Genomic DNA, 22,772 nt, shown 5'->3' on the forward strand with positions numbered 1-22,772 from the left:
CTCTTAGACAGACCCTTGAGGTCAATGACAAGAATTTTTGGGAAAGCTGCTCTTGTGACCAGTTTATCTGATAATGTCATCTTTTCACAGCAGGTCATTGATAATGAAATGAAAATGGCTTTACTGGAAGTGGGAAATATTGCAAAGGGCAAATAATTCTGGTCTCTGAGTGGGCACAGTCTGTACTGTGGATAGTATTTAAATAGGGAATGTGACTTGCTTGATGTACCCTGTGCAGCTCATCTGGACACTGCCCATACAGAGTAGGAACTTGGCCCAGTGCAGAGCTCTAACATGAAGGTCTTTGTTTTGCTTATGATCACCGCAGCATTTGCCCCTGACAGCTGGGCATTAGATAGGTGCAGTGTGGTGAGGGCGATTAGAAATGGGGGAGTTATTGGCATCAAAGGATATACCACGGGGGACTGTAAGTATCTTATCTGATTGTTCATCTCATTCTTATTTTCTTTATACTCTGCCCTTTCTTCACCAAAATGTCTTGGCTTTCTTGTTTCATCTTATTGCCTTCTTCCAAACCAAGATTGTTTCCACATATTTCTTCTTACCTTTCCTTACTTCCAAATACAATTTCTTCCTGCAGATGTGTGCTTAGCTTATCAAGCCAGCCGCTATGACACTTACCTCAATCGAAGTCCAACAGAGTATGGCATCTTCCAGATCAACAGCTACTGGTGGTGCGATGATGGTAGAACCGTAGGGCGCAAGAACCTCTGTGGAATGTCTTGTAGAAGTAAGAGATCACTCGTCTCAATACAATTTAATGGAACAGCTTCACCTTTCTAGAGACCCCCAGTGTTTTGTTTTTACATAGATATTCTAAGAATTTTTGGGGATTGTGCCCCGTGCAAATCAACAATTTCGAAAGGCAAGAAGGATATTATGGTGACATTTGAGGGGAACGTCTACTTATTTTAGCCTTTTTCATTCTTAGATTTACTGAACAGTAACATTGAGGATGATGTGAGGTGTCTTAAAAGGATTGTGAGAGACCCCAATGGACTCAGTGCTTGGTAAGTGAATTTGCAAGTTTGATACGTTGGCATCATGTCTAGGGGGTTGTGGAGTAACATAGATAACATTAATGCTGAATCATCAGATAGAGCTAAAGAATCTTTGTTTTCATGTGCATCTCTGAAGATTCATCTCTGAACATTAGTAGAGTGGAGAAAAGATCTCTCGTACGACCGATGGTCGTGGGATAGATCGTAGCTGTGCAATGTGTTGTAGCCCGCTCGCACACCCTGGCCTTCAGCAATTCAGCGCCTGGTGCACGGTGTTGGAGGGATCGGCACCCTCCTCAGCAAACTGTCCAAGAAAACTAGCCTTTGAGTGCCAGTGTTTTCTTGGATAGATCGTAGCTGTAGCATGTATGGTCAAGCATGTATGGTCAAGCATGTATGTTCACCTTAAGTTCCAATCCAGGGAAAGTCACAATGAGATATGGAGACTGTGATGTGAATCATATGTAGCATCTGAGTGGCAGATCTTCAATACTTATCCATAATTGGCCAAAAAAAAGGTTGAGGTATTTGTTTCTTTGAACAGTCATCATGCATTACCTGATTTAACCTCATCCTAAACCTCAAGGGCTGGTTTAGCAAATTTACATCACAAATATGGTTATGGCTTTTATTGATGAGGTTAAAAAGTAGGATACATATCTTCAACAGTTGGCGTTTTCCAATACACCGATAGACCAACAGACTGATAGAATGCTCCTTTGTCTGCATTTGATAACATCCTACTCATATGTCTTTCTTTATGTTTTAGGAGCGTTTGGAGCAGATACTGTAAAGGAAGAGACCTAAGCTCATACACAAGAGGATGCTAAATATTTCATTGTGGGTGGGTGTTCGTACAGTTACCAAATCAGTCACAACGTTTTTGTGTCTCCTCAAACCTCTCACCCAAGAAATAATCCCAAATTCTATACTACTGTGTAAGTTTCGCAAATAAACTTTACTTACGCATTATTTATATATTGTTTTCTATATTCTTTTGGAATCCACAGTTTCAGTAAGTAGGCAGGCATTATTTTGGGGTAAAGGTTAACTGCATTCAAACAGCATTGCACAATAATAATTGTATTTGCTCCAGCTTGGCCGCGGAGAGCTTAGTATAAAGACTCGGCACAGATCTCAATTTGTCCACCTTGGCCAATACTCAAAAGGAAGTATCTCTTCATTTAAGGGCCAGAAGTCCTAAAACGAATGGGTTGGAAGCTGAGAGGGATATCTTAAGCCTATGGGGCTCTTTGAATGACTAACCTACTGCAAAACTAGGAATAAAATATAAAAAGATTTTGATAAACACCCAGTACCTAACACACTTAGGGTAAGGGCACATGCCAAGATTCGGGAAGATTTGGTTGCCCTGCGACAAATTGCCTCTTCTTCGGGCGACTTATCTCCCTGAAATGCCTCCCGCCGGCTAGAATGTGAATCGCCGGTGGGATGGCACTGGGAAATCTTAGTTTGCCAAAGTTGCCTCATGAAGAAACTTCGGGCGAAGCTTCGGAAAATGAAGCTGGCGGGAAGGCTTTTCGAGGAGATTAGTTGCCCGAAGAAGAGATGTTTTGTCGCTGGGTGACTAAATCTCCCCAAATCTTAGCGTGTGCCCTTACCAGGGCAGCCATCAGGGAGGGACAGTGGGGAGAGTTGTAGGGGGCCCCGAAGGTAAGGGGGGGCCCAGCCACGCCACACTTTATTAGCCAGGCCCCCCTGCTTTCGGAGAGCTGCTGACTTCGGGAAGGCAGGGTGGGAGCACAAGGGGAGGTATCTTCTGTCCATTCCTTTCCCTTATTGGTCACTGATTTTAAGTCCCGGTTGAGCTGCTCAGGGATTGGATAGCTGAGGTTTGAACTTCTCCTCCAGCTCATCCAATGACCATGCAGCTTAACCAGGACTTCAAATTCTGTGACCAATAAGGGAAGAAAATGCTGTCACTGGAAGAAGATGCAGCCACCTGTGCTCCCCTCCTCCCTTCTGTAGTTGGCAGCTCACTGACAGCAGGTGGGCCACACTAATGAAGTAAGGGCAACATGGCAGGGCCCCCTAAAGGTAATCCTTTGTGGTCCCTGTTGTGTGGTGGGGCCCTGACCACCAATTTTCTTACAAGTGGGGGGCCCTGGCCACCAATTGTTTTTCCCCATGTGGGGTCCTAGCCACCAATATTTTTTAATGGGGGGCCCTGACCACCAATATATTTTTAATAACATGTGGGAACCATAGCCACCAATGTTTTTTTTTTTTTTTAGTGTGTGGTGGGGGGGTGGACCTGTAGGTGGGGCTTGTGGTGGGTGCAGCCCAAGAAATTTTTTCGTTTGGCGCCCTGCGATTTGTGATGGCGGCCCTGGCCCTTACCCTTAAGGTTCATATTGTAGCCCTAGGAGTCTCTACATGTATCTTATGGCAGAACATTATCTAATTAGGATATACTTCAAAGCTGCCTCCAGACAAAATGTGTACCCTCCTGAGACCTTGACATTGTCCTAAAGAATTTGCAAAGATTCCCTTTTGAACCCCTGTCTGAGACCTCCTTTTTCATTTGACAGTTTGGACAACCTCGCTACCATATGCTCAGATAGACAAGTAGATGAGGGTCAAGCACTTTTGTTTAAAAACCTCATGTTGAAATGTATTAAAGGCTGATCCTTTAGCCAATGCTAGTGTAAGATCAGGTGTTCTCAGGAGTTTTCAATGTTTACTGTTGTTTTGCCAGCACTAAAAGCATTAAAGGGAATGGACCAGGGGCAAGCACTCATTTTTATTGTAGCAAGAAATGTGACACTATTATAGGGACCACATCAAAGCACCATTGGATCACATTTGAAAGTCCTGACCCATTGATGACAAATTTCTGCTCTAGCTAAGTGACCCACAGCATGGTTGTCTCTGTGGCGCAATCGGTTAGCGCGTTCGGCTGTTAACCGAAAGGTTGGTGGTTCAAGCCCACCCAGGGACGACTTCCTTTTAGAATGTTTCTATAATGTCTCTCTAAGTTGGTCTTCGTTTTTTGAAGATTTTGAATTTTGAAGTCTTTAAAATGGCAGTCACTGACCCCAGGCAGTCAAAAATAATATTGCTCTGTCTCTGCCCAAGATCCAAACAGACTAAGCTCTAAAGCCATTCCCATGGCGGGGAAGATTATTTTTAGGAAAAATGTAAAGCTTTAAGTACTTGGTGTACATATAGTCTGTTAGCTAGGATTGACTTCACACATCTTCCACTATTGCTGCATGTAGGGGCACGGGCAAACATCAAGGTTTCTGTAGTGTAGTGGTTATCACGTTCGCCTAACACGCGAAAGGTCCCCGGTTCGAAACCGGGCAGAAACACTTATTTTTTTGTCCTCCGTAATTTTAAGTCTTGTATCTTTTTGTTTCTAAAATATTTCAGTAATCATATTTTTTCCCATGGTTACACACTTATCTCTTTATGCGAAAACAAAAAATAAAGAAATGTTTTTAATTATTCTTGGATTCTGGGATATTCAGCCACCATAGAAAGGCACCCATAAGGTAATGAACAGAAAGCTCCCCTTGCGCACACAAAATACAATACAATACACTGGTGATTTGCGGGCCGACCCGATACCCTCGGCACCCGCAGGTCCGACCTCGCACCCCTCTTTGCGGGTGGCGGGCAGGTCCGGGTCGAGCCCTTCCTTCTGCTCTCCCCACCTGCCACCTTCAACTGCCACCTTCCAGCTTCATCGCTTTGTGCCTGTTTGTTCTGCCCCCTTTGTGACATCATCGCAGTGGTGGGTTGGTGCATGTTTATAAAGGAAAGTCGGAAGTCGGGAAAAACTCGACCCGCACATCACTACAATACACAAGGACGGGCAGATTGTGTAATCTGTTCCACGTTACTCAATAAAATATCATGTGGAGGTTCCATGGTGTAATGGTTAGCACTCTGGACTCTGAATCCATCGATCCGAGTTCAAATCTCGGTGGAACCTTTGTTGTTGCTCAAAGGAAAGTTATTTAAGCATTGAATGAACCTGTGTTGTGTTACTGGGATCAATTCACAATCTGACTGCATATCACATTCTTACATTTAAACAATACTGTCGATATATGTCCATAGTCTGGATTACATGATCAGGTCAGGGATTGTGAACGGAATTCTGGGTGCAGCTATAAAGATGAACCTGACTTTCATGTAACCGTTATATGCGACATAGAAAATGGCAGCAGCAATTTCACGCGTGTTGAGTCATCCAAAATTATTTGTGCATTGTGGGTTTCAGATGGGTTAAAAAAGCTTACAACAAGGTTTCTGTAGTGTAGTGGTTATCACGTTCGCCTCACACGCGAAAGGTCCCCGGTTCGAAACCGGGCAGAAACACTTTTCCCCCCCCACATGTTTTTTTAGCATTTTTCTTTCTTTCGTAAAAACATATTTTCTACTCCGAACTGTAATGCTTCTCAACTCTGCTAAGATAAATTACCCCAAAATTATTTTTGTTTATCAAAAGTTTCTTCAAATGACCACTACTTTGTTTTTTCAGTATCTTCTGATTACATTAATTAACATTGCATCCATGTCACATCCAGTATTGCCCAAGGAACTCTGGACTGACAGCAGAAAGTTATGGTATCCCAACAAACACTACAGAGGTAGTCGTGGCCGAGTGGTTAAGGCGATGGACTAGAAATCCATTGGGGTCTCCCCGCGCAGGTTCGAATCCTGCCGACTACGTGGTTGTTTTAGTTTCCTGACAATAAATGCGGCAAATTCGAAATTGCTAAAAATGTTATCGAGTAATGCAGGGGTTCCTAACCTTTTTTGAGTCACATTCAAATGTAGAAATAAGTTTGAGAGCAACACAAACATGCAAAAAGTTCCTGGGAATGCCAAATATGGGCTATGACTGGCTATTGGTAGCCCCTATGAGGAATTGCAGCCTACAGGAGACTCTGTATGGCAGTACACTTGTTTTTTATACAACTAAAACTTGCCTCCAAGCCAGGAATTAAAAAAATAAGCCCTTGATTTGAGGCCACTGGGAGCAACATCCAAGGGGTGGAAGAGCAACATGTAGCTCACGAGCCACAGGTTGGGGATCACTGTAGTAATTGTTTTATGTGCCTCTAAAGATCTCAAAGTACTGTATTCTGCATTCCTGTTTAATAAACACCCGTGCAGTAGTCGTGGCCGAGTGGTTAAGGCAGTGATCCCCAACCAGTAGCTCGTGAGCAACATGTTGCTCTCCAACCCCTAGTATGTTGCTCTCAGGGTCCACAAAGAAGGGGCTTATTTTGGAATTTCAAGCTTGAAATGAAGTTTTAATTGTATAAAAACGAATTATAGTCCCAAGTAGAGCCTCTTGTAGGCTGCCAGCCCACATAGGGCTACCAAATAGCCAATTATAGCCCTTATTTGGCACCCAAGGGACTTTTCCATGCTTTTGTTGCTCCCCAACTCTTTTTACATTTGAATGTGGCTCACGGGTTAAAAAGGTTGGGGACTCGTGGGTTAAGGCGATGGACTTGGTTTCCCTGCGCAGGTTCGAATCCTGCCGACTACGGGCTTTGCTTTAGGTTCCATAACAAAAACTTCTGCAAGAAACTATGATCTAGACATCTGCTGGGGTTTTCTGGACCAAAACAGGCTGTGGCTCAACAGCTTACCTGTCAAACTTCTGGTACTTATATTGCCAGACAGTTTTTGAATATTTTGTGCTCTTTCATTTATGACCTTTTTGAGACCCAACTAGAAAAGGTCCCGCTTTTGGGTCTTAATATGTAAGTTAAGAATCCCTTCTGTGACCCAAGATACCTTGCACAGTTGACCTGGCACAATAAGTGTCCCTAAATGCACTTTATCAAAGGGTCTAAGTTGCAACACAGAAAACATGATCAGGTTGGGTTCCATGGTGTAATGGTTAGCACTCTGGACTTTGAATCCAGCGATCCGAGTTCAAATCTCGGTGGAACCTGTCGCACACTTTCCATTATGTCATACAACGCAAATTAAGTTGCAGAACTAGCCTAATTTTTTTTAAAACAACCAGTTCTGCGCTTCACCTGAGAAGTTTGTGGGTCAAGCCCAAATCAAGTTCTTATGGTGCTTACATATATAACAGATTCAAATGTATTTAGTGACTACCTTGCATCCCAATGATATCACACTTTCCAGTGTTACAACTGATACCAAAACCAGTGATCTGTTGCGGTGGCTCATATGCCTCTGAAAAGCACAATCCAAACAAGTCTCTGTGGCGCAATCGGTTAGCGCGTTCGGCTGTTAACCGAAAGGTTGGTGGTTCAAGCCCACCCAGGGACGGCATCTTTTCATTCTATTTTTTTACAGAGTGGGGTCTTTCTCTACTTCTGCTTTAAAATGGGGGGTCACTGACGCCATTAGCAAATCAATTATTGTTCTTTTATACTGAGGATAACTGATCTGAAACAGTTATGGACTTGCCATTTGCATAAAATCTCTGCGAAATGCAGGTTGCATGCTTGTCATGGCCTCCAACAACAAAACAACGCAACCCTATACAGCATTAGTATATCAAACGGCCTACAACTCAAAGGCTGGGATCGAACATATGCAGCAGAACACATCTAACATATTGAATGTTCTAGATACCAAGGTCTTGCACTGACAACTCAACCAACAAGATCATCCATGGTCAGCTGCAGTGGTACCAGTATCAGTATGTTCTAGACATAGAAAATCAACCCTTTCCAACTAAATGGCTCGAACATACAGTAAAGGACCTGTAGTGCTATACACAGTATACAATTACCGTATATACTCGAGTATAAGCCGAGTTTTTCAGCCCCCAAAATATGCTGAAAAACTCTACCTCGGCTTATACTCAGGCCAAGCGCGAAAAACGCCGGCGTCTAAGAATAGTCACCAGCGTCCAAGAATAGTCTCCAAGAATATTCACCGGCACCTCCAATGGGAGCAGAAACCCTCAATTTTTTTATTGAAACTTACCAGAAGCTGCTGCATTTCTCACCCTCGGCTTATACTCGAGTCAATGAGCTTTCTTAGTTTTTGGAGGTAAAATTAGGTACCTTGGCTTATACTCGGGACGGCTTATACTCGAGTATATACGGTACTGAGTGGCCCTAAATGCAAAGGGTTTGCAGAGATACAGTGTTACACAGAATGGCTATTAATAACCAATATGGTGCAACTCGTATGATAAACACAGTACTAACATACTAGACTGATAAAATAATGTGTAACAATCCAGAAATTATATTTGATCTCCTCTAGTCTCCATGTAGCAAATCAAGGAATATCAAATCCACTTATTCTGCACTAGCAGAAAATACTCGGCTTGAAAAACATACCTGGGACAAAAATGGTTGCACCAAGCTCAGTTATTTGCCTGTGGATGTCAGTGAATACAGAATCAGAGCCAGAATCCTGGAACCGGAGCTCTCCCAGGTATGGGCAGCATTGCAGGTAATTGGCTAATTAGCTCAGCTGCGGTTAATTAGGAATCAGCCACCAGAACTGGATACAATTCCTCCAACCTATCTGCATCTGGAATTCTCTGCAAGGCCATGAAATGGTCCAAGGCAGAAGACAAAAAGAGAGACCAGTTTGAGGGAGTGGAAAGGATTTAAAGTCTTTGAACACAGGTTGTAGAAACAGACTCTACACAATCCCATATTTATTCTGAGAATACATGCATACTTTTACAAAAACATGGATCAGCCTATCCCGACTGGGAATGGCACCTAAAAACGTTCAAGTTCTGGTTTGCTAAATTCTTGGTTTGGAAATAACACCAATAACTTCGAGTGAAGGAATAGAAGAAAAAATACTTCGAATTTCGAAGTGTTTTTTTTGGCTACTTCGACCATCGAATGGGCTACTTCGACCTTCGACTATGACTTCGACTTGGAATCGAAGGATTCGAACTAAAAATCGTTCGACTATTCGACCATTCGATAGTCGAAGTCTCTTTAAGAAAAAACTTCGACCCCCTAGTTCGCCACCTAAAAGCTACCAAACCCAATGTTAGCCTATGGGGAAGGTCCCCATAGGCTTGGCTAAATTTTTTGGTTGAAGAATAATCCTTCGATCGTTGGATTAAAATCCTTCGAATCAAACGATTATTCCTTCGATCGTACGATCGAACTATTTTCCAAGTCGAATATCAAGGGTTAATTAACCCTCGATATTCGACCCTTGATGAATTTGCCCCCAAGACTTCAGCACAGTAGTTGTGGCCAAGTTCTTTAGGGGATGCACCTGAAGTCTGTTTGGGTTCCTGCTGATTGTGGGTTCCCTTTTAGGTGCCACCTTCCGCATGACAAAAACTGCTGGCAATATAAACATCTGTTGGGGGGTTTGTAGACCACTATGCAAAACACGCAAAGCATCTTTGCCATTGCTTAAATGGCACAAACAAAAACAAAGTAGATAATATTGCAAACTATAGAGAACACGTCAGCCATACTGGTTTGTTGTAAGAACTAATTCAGCCAGTATAAATAGATTGTAGGTTCTTTGGGCCAGGAACTCCTTTATAGGTTCTTTCATTACAATGGAGACACCAATACTGTAATCTAATCTTTGTTGAGATGTATTGTCTGTGAAGAATGACAATAAAAGTAAATATACACATGATCAATTGTGTCATCATACACAACTGTGAGCCAGTTCCAGCAGTCAGGACTTGCTCAACGTCAATGATGTGTCTGGGATGAAAGGAAACATCACTTTGTTGACCTGTGGTTAATAATAACCAAATGTATCTGTGTAACGGAACAAGCCCTTCACTAAGCTGCTGTTGATTCTGAAGGAGAATTGGCTTTTTATGGTAGACACAGTACTATGAAACAAAAAGAGCTAAAAGGTGGCCCAGTATGATGTGGGCTTAAGTGGACCACTGGCTTCCTATGGAAGGAACTTGATGCAACTGCCCCTAGGTGGGGTTGAATTGTCACTGAGTTATTTTCCTTCATTTGTTTTATCTTACAAACAACGCTGTGGTCTATGTTGGAGCTTTATACATACTTGATAATATAAAATGATTTATCCAAGGAATTGTATGACTACGGGATTGTCAATTCAATACAAGCAGCTGTACAATGTGATACAACCTATCCTCATTCTATTATACAAAGATATGCTATATCTGAAATTTATATATATACACTAGAATGTCCTACATCTGTATGGACCATCAATTAATATGACTGTACTCAATTTAGCAACCATTGATGATTCCATCCGAGTCTCCATCTTGGGTGGGTTCAGGTTGACATAAGAAGAGCTGCAACTTAGTTCCAAAGAGGACTCTGCATGTGATTCTCTGTGGTGCAATCGGTTCGGCTGTTAACTGAAAGTTTGGTGGTTCAAGACCACCCAGGGACAGCTCTTTTCAAACTTTTACTTTAATAGATTAAAGTGGTGGACAACTTTTACGGTAACTTTTAGTATTTCATAGAATGTGCTATTGTAAGCAACATCTCAGTTGGTCTACATTATTATGATAAATGTTAAATTACTTGTCTTTCTCATCTGACTCTTTCTAACTATAAAATAAGAGTCTCTGGCAAAAATGTATTTGTCTGTTATATAGTATATTTAATCTATTATTATTATTATTATTATTAACATGTATTTATAGAATCTATTCAGTTGTTCTTCTAGTCATCCTCCAATCTCTCATTCAAACCACTGCCTGGTTGCTAGAGTACTAGTAAGCAGATTTCTGAACTGGAGAGTTTCGAAAACGCAAAAGAATTAAAAACAATAATAACTTCAAGTGGTCCTACAGTCATTGTGTTCACAAAAGGGTTTAAACTGGGGTGTCTTCATTGTTTAGAATATTAGATCGAGCCAATTTCTTGAGCAGCATACCACCACAAAGAGGTTTTCTCCACATGAAGCCTTCTCTATTTTGATCCAATTTCAGAGACACGTCATGGACCTTTCTGGGCCAAATAAATACTGAGTTGTCCTCAAGCAATGAGGGAATTCTTGGGACCTGGGGTTTTCAGATGAAGACTGTAATTTGGATCACTGTACCTTATATCTCCTAAAAATCGATCAAGCTGGACGGAAAATTTTGATTGGGTGCCCAAACATTGACCATTGTTAGTGCTGAATCATCAGATACAGGTAGAATTCTATTGTTTCTATTGTATATCTGACCATTCAGCTCTACACGTGTGTATTGAAGAGAACAATTTACCTGGAAACATCTATCCCAGGAGAAATTGTAATTGTTACGTCTATGGCCATCTTAAGACCATCCAGGATATCCATTTCTGATAGTCTGATAGAACTATAAATAATGTGTTCAAAAATATATTTACATGAAAGGAGCACACCATAGATTTCATGTAACAACAAATATATCCTATATTACAGGAAAACAAAGTGAAAGCTCAAAGGATAACTGGCCTTAGTGCAATAGAGGTTTATTGAGAGTCTAATAAGTAAGGGAATCATTAGTCAAGGACAGAGACAGAGAGTTTAGATTGGGTTAAACCGGTTACATAGGAAGAGCAGCTGACAATTTTCTGCTCTTCCGTTTTCCAAGGACTAACATCCTCTGACATAGGAGCTGACATTCTTTCCTTTACAATTGTTTTTCCAGGCATTCCTATAAAAAGAAGAAATAAAAAAAATAAAATGGAAGGTTATGAACAGGGTAATGGGATGGCGTTGTTACAAAACGGATCTCCTTTATGTCATTTTTTGATACAAACTAACAGTGGCAAAATGATAAAAATCTGAGATTTTATTTTTATTTAGAAAACTGCAGTAGAAAAACGGAGACCGAGACTTGTCTTCAAAAGGTGAAGGAAAAAAATGCAGAATCTCAGAAAAGATAAAAATATCCAACCCAACGAAAACCTTATATACTTATTGTGTCACATTAGTAAATCAGGTTTCATTTCTTTAAGTATATAAAGGGATACTGTCGTGGGAAAACATATTTTTTAAAGGCATCCGTTAATAGAGCTGGTCCAGCAGAAATCTGAATTAAAACCAGCAAACAGATTTTTTTATATTTCATGTTGAAATCTGACACGGGGCTAGACATATTGTCCGTTTTCCAAGTGCCCCCAGTCATGTGACTTGTGCTCTGATAAACTTCAGTCACTGCAAATTGGAGTAATATCACCCCCTTTCCTTCCCCCCAGCAGCCTAACCATAATCAATCACAACTGTCTAATACATAAGGGGAAGCAGAATTCACCTGGGATGGAGCTTTTTGAAAATGATGTAACGTAGAATTGACAAATGCAGCTCAATATGCCAAGAAGGCGCCTTTCTACATTTTCAGTCCTGAGCCAAAGGTGGGAAGGAAAAGAAGCTTAAGGGATTTTCTACTAAACTCCGAATCCAAAAATCCCGAAAAATTTGTAATTTTTTTTTTTAGAAGAAAATCAGACTTTTAAAAAATAAAGGATTTTTCGGGAATTTATTAAATCCCAAGGATGGAGGATTCTGATGAAAAATACAAAAAAAAAAAATGTGAAAATTGGATTTTTTCCCGGGAAAACTAATTTTCGGGAAAATGTAATAATGATTAAGCGTAAAAAACCCGAGCGGATTTCAGTTTGAGTTTGTAGCAGAAAATGTTGAGATAAAATCGGACTTTGATAAATAACCCGCTTAGAGTATGTTTTAAAAAAAACTGTACTTACCAAGCTCCCAGACCATTGGGATCACTCACAATTGTTTTCAGGCATTTCACATCATCTGAGATGTTTGTATTTAATAAGTCTAAAAATAGAAAATCATGATACTATTTTTATAATTAGACCAATTTTTCTTATCATATATAATGTCTTCGCTAAACTTTCCTTACCCTACCTCTCTGGGCTCACTTATAATTAAAATGAACATGTTTCAGTGTCCCTTTACAGAACTTTGACGTATTCCTTTCTTACCGGTTGTGATATAGACGTTCACTGTTTACAGATTAAAGGGTTTCTGTCATAATTTTTATGGTGTCGTTTTTATTTCTAATGTAATGTAGGTGCATCTCAGGTCATTTTGCCTGGTCATGTGCTTTCAGAAAGAGCCAGCACTTTAGGATGGAACTGCTTTCTGGCAGGCTGTTGTTTCTCCTACTCAATGTAACTAAATGTGTCTCAGTGGGACCTGGATTTTACTATTGAGTGCTGTTCTTTTATCTATCAGGGAGCTTTTATTTGGTTACCCATTGTTCTGCCTTTGGGCTGCTGGGGTGGGGTAATATCCCTCCAACTCCAAGTTACATGACTGGGGCAGCTGGGAAACTGACAATATGTCTAGCCCCATGTCAGATTTCAAAATTGAATATAAAAAAATCTGTTTGCTCTTTTGAGAAATGGATTTCAGAGCAGAATTCTGCTGGAGCAGCACTATTAACTGATGTGTTTTGAAAAAACATGACAGTATCCCTTTAAATAACTTTTCTTTGTTAGTGTCGCAAAATAATGGAGATTTAGAAAGCCTTAGCCTCCCCCCAAAATACCAACTGTTACAAATTCAAATCTAATTATCCATTCTTCAATGAAAAGTGTGTTGTACTTATCTGAGTTTTATATTAATTGCTAAATTAATTTCTTCCTTGATTTATCTTTCCACACTATACAATTTTACTGTATAATTATGTGTTTTGCATTTTTCCAGCTATAATTGTTTGATCTTTAACTCACCTTTGAATAAATATTTGCAAAGGATGATTTATTCAGTTATATTTTTTATTTGCAAGTCGTGAGAGGATAAATGAAAATGTATAAACAGAAAAAGAGCATGTTATTGTATGACTTTCAAGTAATCGGATCATATCTGTTATTTTCTTTTTACTGCCAATCATCTGAATTAAATATTAAGCATTATTAGCACAAGTAAAAAAAAAAAGAGTAAAACTGAGTTGTAAATCCTTTCCATATACTTGAATTACGATCAATTTCCCACAGTTTTAAAAACTTTTCCCTGGATTGACTCCTTGAATCTGAAGTTTTTCAGGATGGTTTTCAGCTACTCTAAACTGGAGAAAAAAGTCGGCAAAATTCATTGATAAATGAGCCAGATCAGAAAGATAAAAAATTTAATTTCATTACATTTTTTCAGAATGTTGTCAACATATTTCAGAATTTAGGATTCATAAATGTGAAATAAACCTCAAAATTATGAAAACCATCAGATTTTAGCAGGAAAAACTATTTGATCTTTGAGGAACTTGCTCCTCTGGGAAAATCCAGACACTCAGTAAACATTTTTCATGACTTTTCACTTAGGACAAAACACCGGCAAATTTCCAGACAATTTTTTCTCCTTTTCTCCTTGATTTACTCCTTGATAAATTAACCAGATCAGAAAGATTGTTTTGATTCTGAAGAAAATTCATGACATTTTTCAGAATGTTGTCAAATAGTTCAGAATATAGGCAAAAGGTTTATAAATGTGAAAAAAAAAACAAAATTATGAAAAACACCAGATTTTACCAGGAAACACAAGTTGATGTTTGAGGAATTTGCTCCCCTGGCATTGTCCAGCAACTCAGTAAACATTTTTTCATGACTTTTCACTCAGGACAAAATACTAGGAAAACACTGCCAAATTTCCAGACAATTTTTCTCCTTGATATACTCCTTGAGCCAAATCAGAAAGATTTTTTTGATTCTGAAGAAAATTAATAATTTTTTTTCAGAATGTTGTCAACATATTTTAGAATTTATGATTCATAAATGTGAAATAAACCTCAAAATTATGAAAACCAGATTTTATCAGGAAAAAGATTTGATCTTTGAGGAATTTGCTCCTCTGGCATTGTCCAGTTAAATTTTTTCATAGTTGCAAAATGTAAAAAAGAAAGGCATCCCCCCTCCCGATTTTCATAAATCTGTAAAGAAGCTCAGAACCCTTTATATGTTACATATGATATTTCTTACTTTTGCAGGGTAAACCACACAGATTTTTGCGTCGTGGGGTTTTTCCATCATCGCACCACCAGTAGCTGTTGATCTGGAAGATGCCATACTCTGTTGGACTTCGATTCAGAGATGTATCGTATCGACTTGCATGATAAGCCAAGCACACATCTAGAAGAAGTAAAGAACTAGGTATTTCATTAAAGGCAAAATGTGATTTTTTTAAAGCAGCAACAAGTAGAGATACTTACAGTCCCCCAATGTATAACCCTTAATGCCAACAACGCCCCCTCTTCTAATGGCTCTCACTACGGAGCATCTATCCAATGCCCAGCTGTTACCAGCAAGAGCGAAGGCAACTAGGAACAGCAAATAGATCTTCATCTTGAATTTGAGGGCTGGTTAGGCACCCTATCCATATTTATATCCCAAAGATGGGTTGCATAAGAGTGAAGAGCATCTGTTCCAAGGACTACTCCTATGTAAACAGCTAATCAACAGTGATGAAAGACACAACCACTGTTTTGAAGGGTATTTTTAACATTAAGCAATATGCTCTACCTATTTGCATTGTTATTATCTATAATTAATATTTGCCAATAACTCCAGCCCTAAAAATAAACAATTTTTCCAAACTTTATAACGATGGGGTCATAATATTTGATTATAACTTCCTTAAAACCACAATAAAAAAAAAAATTAATAACACCATTTTTACCATATCGCAAACTCTTTTACAAACGAATCTACCCAATTTTCTACTGGAGAAATTCATCCCTGCATGGAAATCCCGCCTACATTTAGATAAATTGCTCCTCAAATGATCTCTAAGGAAGAGTTGTCTTAAATCAGGGATCCCCAACCTTTTGAACCCGTGAGCAACATTCAGAAGTAAAAGGAGTTGGGGAGCAACACAAGCATGAAAAATGTTCTTGGGGTGCCAAATAAGTGCTGTGAATGGCCATTTGGTAGTCCCTATGTGGATTGTCATCCTACATTGAGACTCTGTTTGGCAGTACATCTGGTTTTTATACAACTAAAACTTGCCTCCAAGCCTGAAATTCAAAAATAATCACCTGCTTTGAGGCCACTGGGAGCAACATCCAAGGGGTTGGAGAGCAACATGTTACTCACGAGCTACTGGTTGGGGATCACTGGCTTAAATCAATACAACAAGAACTGAAAGACTCTTGGTTGGATACAAAAGGAGTTTATTGGCTGGGATCTGTTCCAAAGGGGGTGTTACAAAGCTAAATTCGCATTCATTAAAGGTTCTTGCAATAACATACTCTCCCTCTGCTCAGTAGTGATGAGTCAATTGTTGGAGATATATAGATTCAATGCAACTGATGCTTATGTCCATTTAAAAACGAATCTAATGTTTCAGAGGAAACAAACGTTTATTGTGATTGGCTAATCTAAACAAGAGAAACCACTATGTTACACAGATAATTAGTATAATTAGTGCTTTCACCTAGGATCTCAGAGCAATAATTAATGTTTACAGTAAAGCCTTCTTTAAAAAAAAAACCCAGATGTCTCAGACATACGCCAAACCATAATTAATCACATGGGGCAAGAGTTTAAAACATATTTCATCACTTATGAAAGACAATTTACTGAGATAAACAGCCTGAATTATATCAACATGAGCCCGGCTGAAATCTCTCAATATTTGTCTCAAACATAACCCAAAGGCGGTGGTTCCCAAACTATGGTACTGGCCCATCCATTGGAAAGGTGGCCTGATCTGATTATAATTCAGGCTGAGATTCAGAAGTCAATGAATAATTACTGTTTTGAATAAATATGAAACTATAGCAAGGTTTTGGCCATGTTCTCATTCACCCATAACAATATTCTGAGCTGAGTGGGGTCCTCTGAGAAAGGAATTGAATTAGGGGTCACATACTTCTGAATCTCCTATATAATTATCCCTTCTTTGGAACATCAAGGGGCCGATTCACTAAATTCGAGTGAAGGATTCGAAGTAAAAAAACTTCGAATTTCGAAGTATTTTTTGGGCTACGTCGACCATCGAATGGGCTACTTCGACCTTCGACTACGACTACGACTTCGAATCGAAGGATTCGAACTAAAAATCGTTCAACTATTCGACCATTCGATAGTCGAAGTACTGTCTCTTTAAAAAAAACTTCGACCCCCTACTTCGGCAGCTAAAAGCTACTGAAGTCAATGTTAGCCTATGGGGAAGGTCCCCATAGGCTTGCCTAAGTTTTTTTGATCGAAGGATATTCCTTCGATCGTTGGATTTAAATCCTTCGAATCGTTCGATTCGAAGGATTTAATCGTTCGATCGAAGGAATAATCCTTCGATCGTACGATCGCAGCATTTGCGCTAAATCCTTCGACTTCGATATTCGAAGTCGAAGGATTTTAGTTCCTAGTCAAATATCGAGGGTTAATTAACCCTCGATATTCGACCCTTGATGAATCGGCCCCCTACACTGGAATGGATTTATGGCATCTCTCTCTCTGCACAGGCTGGACCTCAACTCAGTATATTGGATCACATCTTGATTGTTGGCTTAGGTTCATTGTATTCCTTGAAAGTCCTGGTACACTATTACTCTTACCAGGTAAAATGCCTTTATTTAAGATGATAAATTCCAAGTGGACCTATTAATTACAGACTAAAGTAGACACTGTCAGACTTGAGGGTCCCACCAAGACTGCCACCTCAATGTGCTCCCTCAGGGCCCTGCCCTAGTTGTGAGGTCCCCACCATGGAATACCCAATGCCACAGAGCACTAATAAATGTTTACAGTAAATCATTCCTTAAAAAATAGATGCCTCAGACATATGTCTAGCCATAATTAATCATATTATTCATATATGTAAAAGTGCCGAGTGGGGCCTGACTTTGTTTTGACCACAAGAAATGGACTTCATCAGACCCTTCCAAGTAGCTGTAAGAATTGGGACCTCAGTATGTGAAAACAGATGTTACTTCTAGTTGCAAGACTACAGACATATGAATTCAACATTTTTCTTCTTTTTTGGCCCAGATGGTGTTTTATGGGGGACTGGTTGCCACCACCTTTATGGCAGTTTTTATACATCTGTAGTTGTGTTTTTGGTGACAGAGGCCTTGGGATCCGTTATTTGAAACCATGTTATCCAAAAAGCTCCAAATTACGGAAGAGTCGTCTCCCATAGACTCTATTATAATCAGATAATCAGATAATTAACATTTTCAAATACCTTGTATTTGATGTGAACTAAGATATAATTAATCTTTATTGGGAAACAAAACCAGTTTATTGGGTTTATTCAATGTTGACATAATTGTCTAGTAGACCTAAAGTATGAAGGTCCAAATTACAGAAAGATCCGTTATCTGGAAAACCCCAAGTCCCAAGCATTCTGGATAACAGGTCCCATCCCATATTTGTGTCTTATTGTGTATGGTTCCTTGTAAATGAGTCCCTCTGTCCCCCTCAGCTGGCTACTTAAACGCAATATTGACTTTGACCTATCCACCACAAACAAAGATAATTTCTGCCCACACACTTGAAAGAAATAAAAGGGATCAGTGAGAAACTCTGTGGAATAGAATTTGAGGATCTAGACTTAGAAGGGAAATTGAATGTAATGGGGGTTTAAAGCAGCAATCAATATGGCAAAATTAGAAAATGAGGACCTGATTGTTTGACAGACAAAAACGAATCCCAAAGGATATTGAGATATACATGGCCACTTGTTTTATTTTGAACAAAGCTGGAATGAACAACTATTATAGAGATCATTGAACATTTTCACAACTTAATTTAAAAGATCTGCTAAGGCTAAATGAAATGTATAGGTTTCATGTCTGGAATAAAGTAGTCCAGCAGGGTAGGATCAGTTTCAGCTTGTTAAAGGTCTTACACAACATTAATGTTACTCATTCTACTGTTACATCAAACTTATACTCAAAACTATTGCCACACCATGTTGCTTAACCCCTCTCGGAAAGGAATTAAATTAAGGGGCCACATACCTCTGAATCTCTTACATTATTATCCCTTCTTTGGAACATCAACACTGAAATGGATTTATCTCTCTCTCTGCACAGGCTGGACCTCAACTGCCCTAGCCCTAGTTGTGAGGTCCCCACCATGGAATACCCAACGCCACAACCCCCCTGCATGTATCTTCTACTTTACTCCCAAATGGGAGGACAGGTGGAGTGCCCATGGTTTCAGGTGGGAAGCTGTTCTGGGTCGGCAGGGTCCACCTTTGTTTTCTCCAGTGTCCCCCTGGCCCCCTATGATCCTGCAAGTAGAAGTATATCATGGCCCATTCACTGCACTAAAGGTCCAGCAAAGTCATCTCCAATGGATTCAATGTCTATATACGCAAGTTCCTATGCTGGTCAAATGCATCAAAGATACTAACCTTTTACTTTCCACACAGTCCACAGTGGAGCTTTAGTCTGCTATACTAAATAGCACTGAACATTTTCACAGAGCAACTAAAAAGAGATCTAGGACTGTTAAATAAGGGGCCTTGATGTTGGCATGCGAGCTTACATATTTTGGTCAAAATGTGGTACTACCCAGGCCCAGATTGGATCTGTGGGTCTGCTGTCACATGCTATAGACAGTCACTATTTAGTGGGCTGGTGAGGGGGCTTTTTGGGCGTCTGTGTGGCCTGTTTGGGCCTCTGGGTACCTGAAATGCCAGGGCCTATTTTGATTCTTAGTCCAGACCTGGTACTGCCCATTACTAGGGCACAGTTTTTACATATCTGCTTCTCTTGCCTCCTCCTTCTGCTTCTTCTCCACCATCTCCTTGGTGAACCTCTGGACTAGACATATGTACCCAATAGCTACTGAAACTCCTGAGGTGCTGCTGTCCTATAGTTACTTATATATTGAATTAATCCAATCTGTGTCATGTCATTTGTGCAAAGTGTTCATTGGCTGCATATTCATGATGTTATTTATTGGTAGTGACAGATTTTAGCCCGAATGTCTGCATTTATATATGTTGTTGATCGATTCATTTATCTGCTCACAGGTTTTGATTTGCTTTAGCCTGTTTATTCTGCCTTCTACACATACAACTACTTCACTAGTCATTGATTAAGAAATTCCTGGATTTTTTTTTATGCTCTCAGATTTTGCAATAGGCACGTGGAGTTCTATTATGACGCCATTGTAATAAGGTCTAAAAATATGTGGAACATTGAGCCCTTGACACAGAAGAGGTCGGCGCAAAGTGATGGTTTAGGATCACAACAGCTGTGACAGTGAGAGCATCTAGTGGCAGAATGTCACATCTCTGGATTTTAATGTTTATAATTTATAGCTTAGATATAGCTGAAATGTAAAAAGAAAAATCCTGTTATTGGCACCTTAGGGGAGCTATGACAACCATGTATAACTATATAGGGGATCCTATAATAATCTCTAATGTTTTATTTGACTGTAGGTCCTTCCAGTTGACAAAAGGCCCTCCATTCCGATTAGAAGAAAGGAGGTTTTGTCTAAATATTCAGAAGGGGTTCTTTAAAGTGAGAGTTGGGAAGTTGTAGAATTCTCTCCTTGAATCAATGGTTTAGGCTGATACATTAGATAGGTATAAGAAGGGGTTGGATGGTGTTTAACAAGTTGATACAGGGACTGGTCCCATTGCATCTTGGAGTCAGGAGGGAATTGTTTTCCTCTTTGAGGCAAATTGGAGAGGCTTCATGGAGATTTTATTGACTTCCTCTGGATCAACTGGCAGTTGGGCAGGTTTTATAAAGACATAAAAGGTTGAGCTTGATGGATGTGTGACTTTTCTTCAACCTGTGTTACTAAGTAGGGCAATGATATGGGTGTTTTTGTTGAGAAAGGTGATAACTACTACAGCAGGGGGCGGTGAGGGGCCAGTGTTGGCACTGGTTGCATAAAGGACATCAGTTGAGTATAGGACTGGCCCACTAGGCTACCAGGAAATTCTCTGTGGGCCCAGTTGTCAGTGGCCCCTCATGCTGCTAAACTGTTGGCCTATTTCATGGCCTTTCCCTATTTCTATGAGAACAAAGAGGCTAAATAGATGGAATAATAGATTATAGTATGACAAGAAAAGAGACTAGGAGAATAGAGGTTGATTGAAGAGAAGAATAATAGTACTGAGAGTGGGCCCCTGGTCTAAGTTTTTATGGTGGGCCCCTGGTCTAAGGTTTTTGGGTGGGCTCCTGGTGTCCCAGTCCGACACTGGATCAGTTACAACCTCCTTGGCTATTGGTCCCAGAAGATAGGGGCTGTGGCTTAACTAGATGTTATTGGGGCTCCACAGCAAATTCATTTTAGGGCCCCCAACATATCCAGAGGTTGTCCTGTTTTACCAATATATGTTAAAATTGCTCATTTATTAGAGCCTAATGGAGCCCCCTATACCTCCTGGGTCCTCCTGTAGCCTCAGGGCCAGCTTCCTCTGTAGTTACGCCCCTGGATAGGAGTCTGGAGTGAGACTTACCAATGGCATAACTATAATACAGCAGACCCACCTTGCGTAATTAATAGGTAGGCGGAGTTAGTAGTCAGAGTGGGTGGGGGTGTGGCATGCTGACTGTTAGGCCAGGCCCATTTATAAATATACCCTGGACTGAGTGTGCTTTTTTTTGGAACAAAATTACTGGGGTAGGTTGGAACTGGTTGAGTATACATTTGCTTGCTGCTGCCCTGATCTGGTGGGCAGTATGGTTGAAAAAGCTTAACTTGCTCAACCAACCAATAAGAGAACCCCATTCCATAATATGTCACTCATCAAAACTACACATCTGAACTAATTGGGTAGTGGGCAGCATTTCTGTCTGACCATCATCTGTGAATGTCCAAATCACATGGTACCAAATTGTCAGCCTATAGCCCAGTCTGGATAACCACAGGCTTTAATACAGCCACCTGATGATTAATTAAAATAAAAGATTAAATTAGGTTTTGGAATGAAAACACCATGAAGACATAATTGCTCTGGGTTGTGTCACACTTTGTAGAATTAAATCTTCTGGGGATATTAATTGCATGGATTTCATTCCCCATAAGGCAATCTCTACAATATAAAGGGCTTTGCGGTTCTAAGAAACAAACATTACTTTTCCGGGCAAGTGACTCGTTTATATATATTCACACTCAGATGATGTATTTTGATGGTTTCGCTTCTAGCAAGTTTTTGATTTCAGGAGGACTATTGTTTTTGGATGGCTCCTTGAAAGCAGATCCCCAGCAATTGTTGACTTAGAGCTTGGAAATGAAAACATCTGGCAATGACACAGTCATTAGTCCAGCTAAAGGGACATTGTAATGTGCCTGAATTGTTTTATGGACTCCAATCCTTAAAATACCTTTACTGGAACCTATGGCATAGACTGCAGCAGAAGCAACATATAAGGCCACCTGAATCTTTTCTTCTACTGAAGGCTATGCTGTAGGTTCCAGAAAAAGTATTTTAAGGCTTGATGTTTTTGGTTTGTGCTATTTATTTATTTTCCTAATTGAGTTTTATAGAGTTCTCATAAATACTAATTTCTTCTCAATCACTTGACTGTGCTGATGGATGAACAATACTGTTTTTCAAGTGGCAGGACCTTTGAACTGTTAGGGTCTTGTGAATATGATCAAGAGTATGATCAATTAAATATTCTGCACTGTTTCTGAAATGATCAAGTTACTCCCCTTCTCAGTAATCTGAGTCAGAGTCAGACTTTGATAGACATTTAGGTGCAATACATTGGTAAGTGCTCCCATTGTTCAGTGGTCCCCAATCAGTAGCCCGTGAGGAACATGTTGCTCACCAACCCCTTGGATGTTGCTCCCAGTAGCCTCAAAGCAGGTGCTTGTTTATGAATTTCAAGTTTTGGTTGTATATAAACCAGGTGTACTGCCAAACAGA

At 40.0% G+C, this 22,772-nt stretch overlaps 2 protein-coding genes and 7 non-coding genes across 9 annotated transcripts; 8 read left to right on the forward strand and 1 right to left on the reverse strand.

Annotated features, from left to right (window-relative positions):
- Positions 1–209: 209 nt before the first annotated feature.
- Positions 210–1,994, forward strand: LOC108702364 (lysozyme C). The gene is made up of 4 exons (XM_018237834.2): positions 210–427; positions 602–751; positions 953–1,031; positions 1,792–1,994. Exons 1-4 carry the CDS (start codon positions 295–297, stop codon positions 1,850–1,852), a joined length of 423 nt encoding a protein of 140 aa, XP_018093323.1. The 5' UTR covers positions 210–294; the 3' UTR covers positions 1,853–1,994.
- A 1,916-nt stretch (positions 1,995–3,910) lies between these two features.
- On the forward strand, positions 3,911–3,984 carry trnan-guu. Its single transcript has one exon. It is a non-coding gene; the product is annotated as a tRNA-Asn (tRNA).
- Positions 3,985–4,284: 300 nt separating this feature from the next.
- On the forward strand, positions 4,285–4,357 carry trnav-aac. The gene has a single exon. It is a non-coding gene; the product is annotated as a tRNA-Val (tRNA).
- Positions 4,358–4,911: 554 nt separating this feature from the next.
- trnaq-cug lies at positions 4,912–4,983 on the forward strand. Its single transcript has one exon. It is a non-coding gene; the product is annotated as a tRNA-Gln (tRNA).
- Positions 4,984–5,299: 316 nt separating this feature from the next.
- Positions 5,300–5,372, forward strand: trnav-cac. The gene has a single exon. It is a non-coding gene; the product is annotated as a tRNA-Val (tRNA).
- A 272-nt stretch (positions 5,373–5,644) lies between these two features.
- Positions 5,645–5,726, forward strand: trnas-aga. The gene has a single exon. It is a non-coding gene; the product is annotated as a tRNA-Ser (tRNA).
- A 1,168-nt stretch (positions 5,727–6,894) lies between these two features.
- On the forward strand, positions 6,895–6,966 carry trnaq-uug. Its single transcript has one exon. It is a non-coding gene; the product is annotated as a tRNA-Gln (tRNA).
- Positions 6,967–7,239: 273 nt separating this feature from the next.
- On the forward strand, positions 7,240–7,313 carry trnan-guu. The gene has a single exon. It is a non-coding gene; the product is annotated as a tRNA-Asn (tRNA).
- Positions 7,314–11,414: 4,101 nt separating this feature from the next.
- On the reverse strand, positions 11,415–15,268 carry LOC108702365 (lysozyme C). Its single transcript, XM_018237836.2, has 4 exons — positions 15,136–15,268; positions 14,906–15,055; positions 12,668–12,746; positions 11,415–11,616 (listed from the first exon to the last, which is right to left on the reverse strand). The coding sequence occupies exons 1-4, from the start codon at positions 15,266–15,268 to the stop codon at positions 11,556–11,558; spliced, it is 423 nt and encodes a 140-aa protein (XP_018093325.1). The 3' UTR covers positions 11,415–11,555.
- Between the last annotated feature and the right edge of the window lie 7,504 nt (positions 15,269–22,772).

The sequence above is a fragment of the Xenopus laevis genome, chromosome 9_10S, assembly GCF_017654675.1.
Source record: "Xenopus laevis strain J_2021 chromosome 9_10S, Xenopus_laevis_v10.1, whole genome shotgun sequence".
Lineage (NCBI taxonomy): Eukaryota > Metazoa > Chordata > Amphibia > Anura > Pipidae > Xenopus > Xenopus laevis.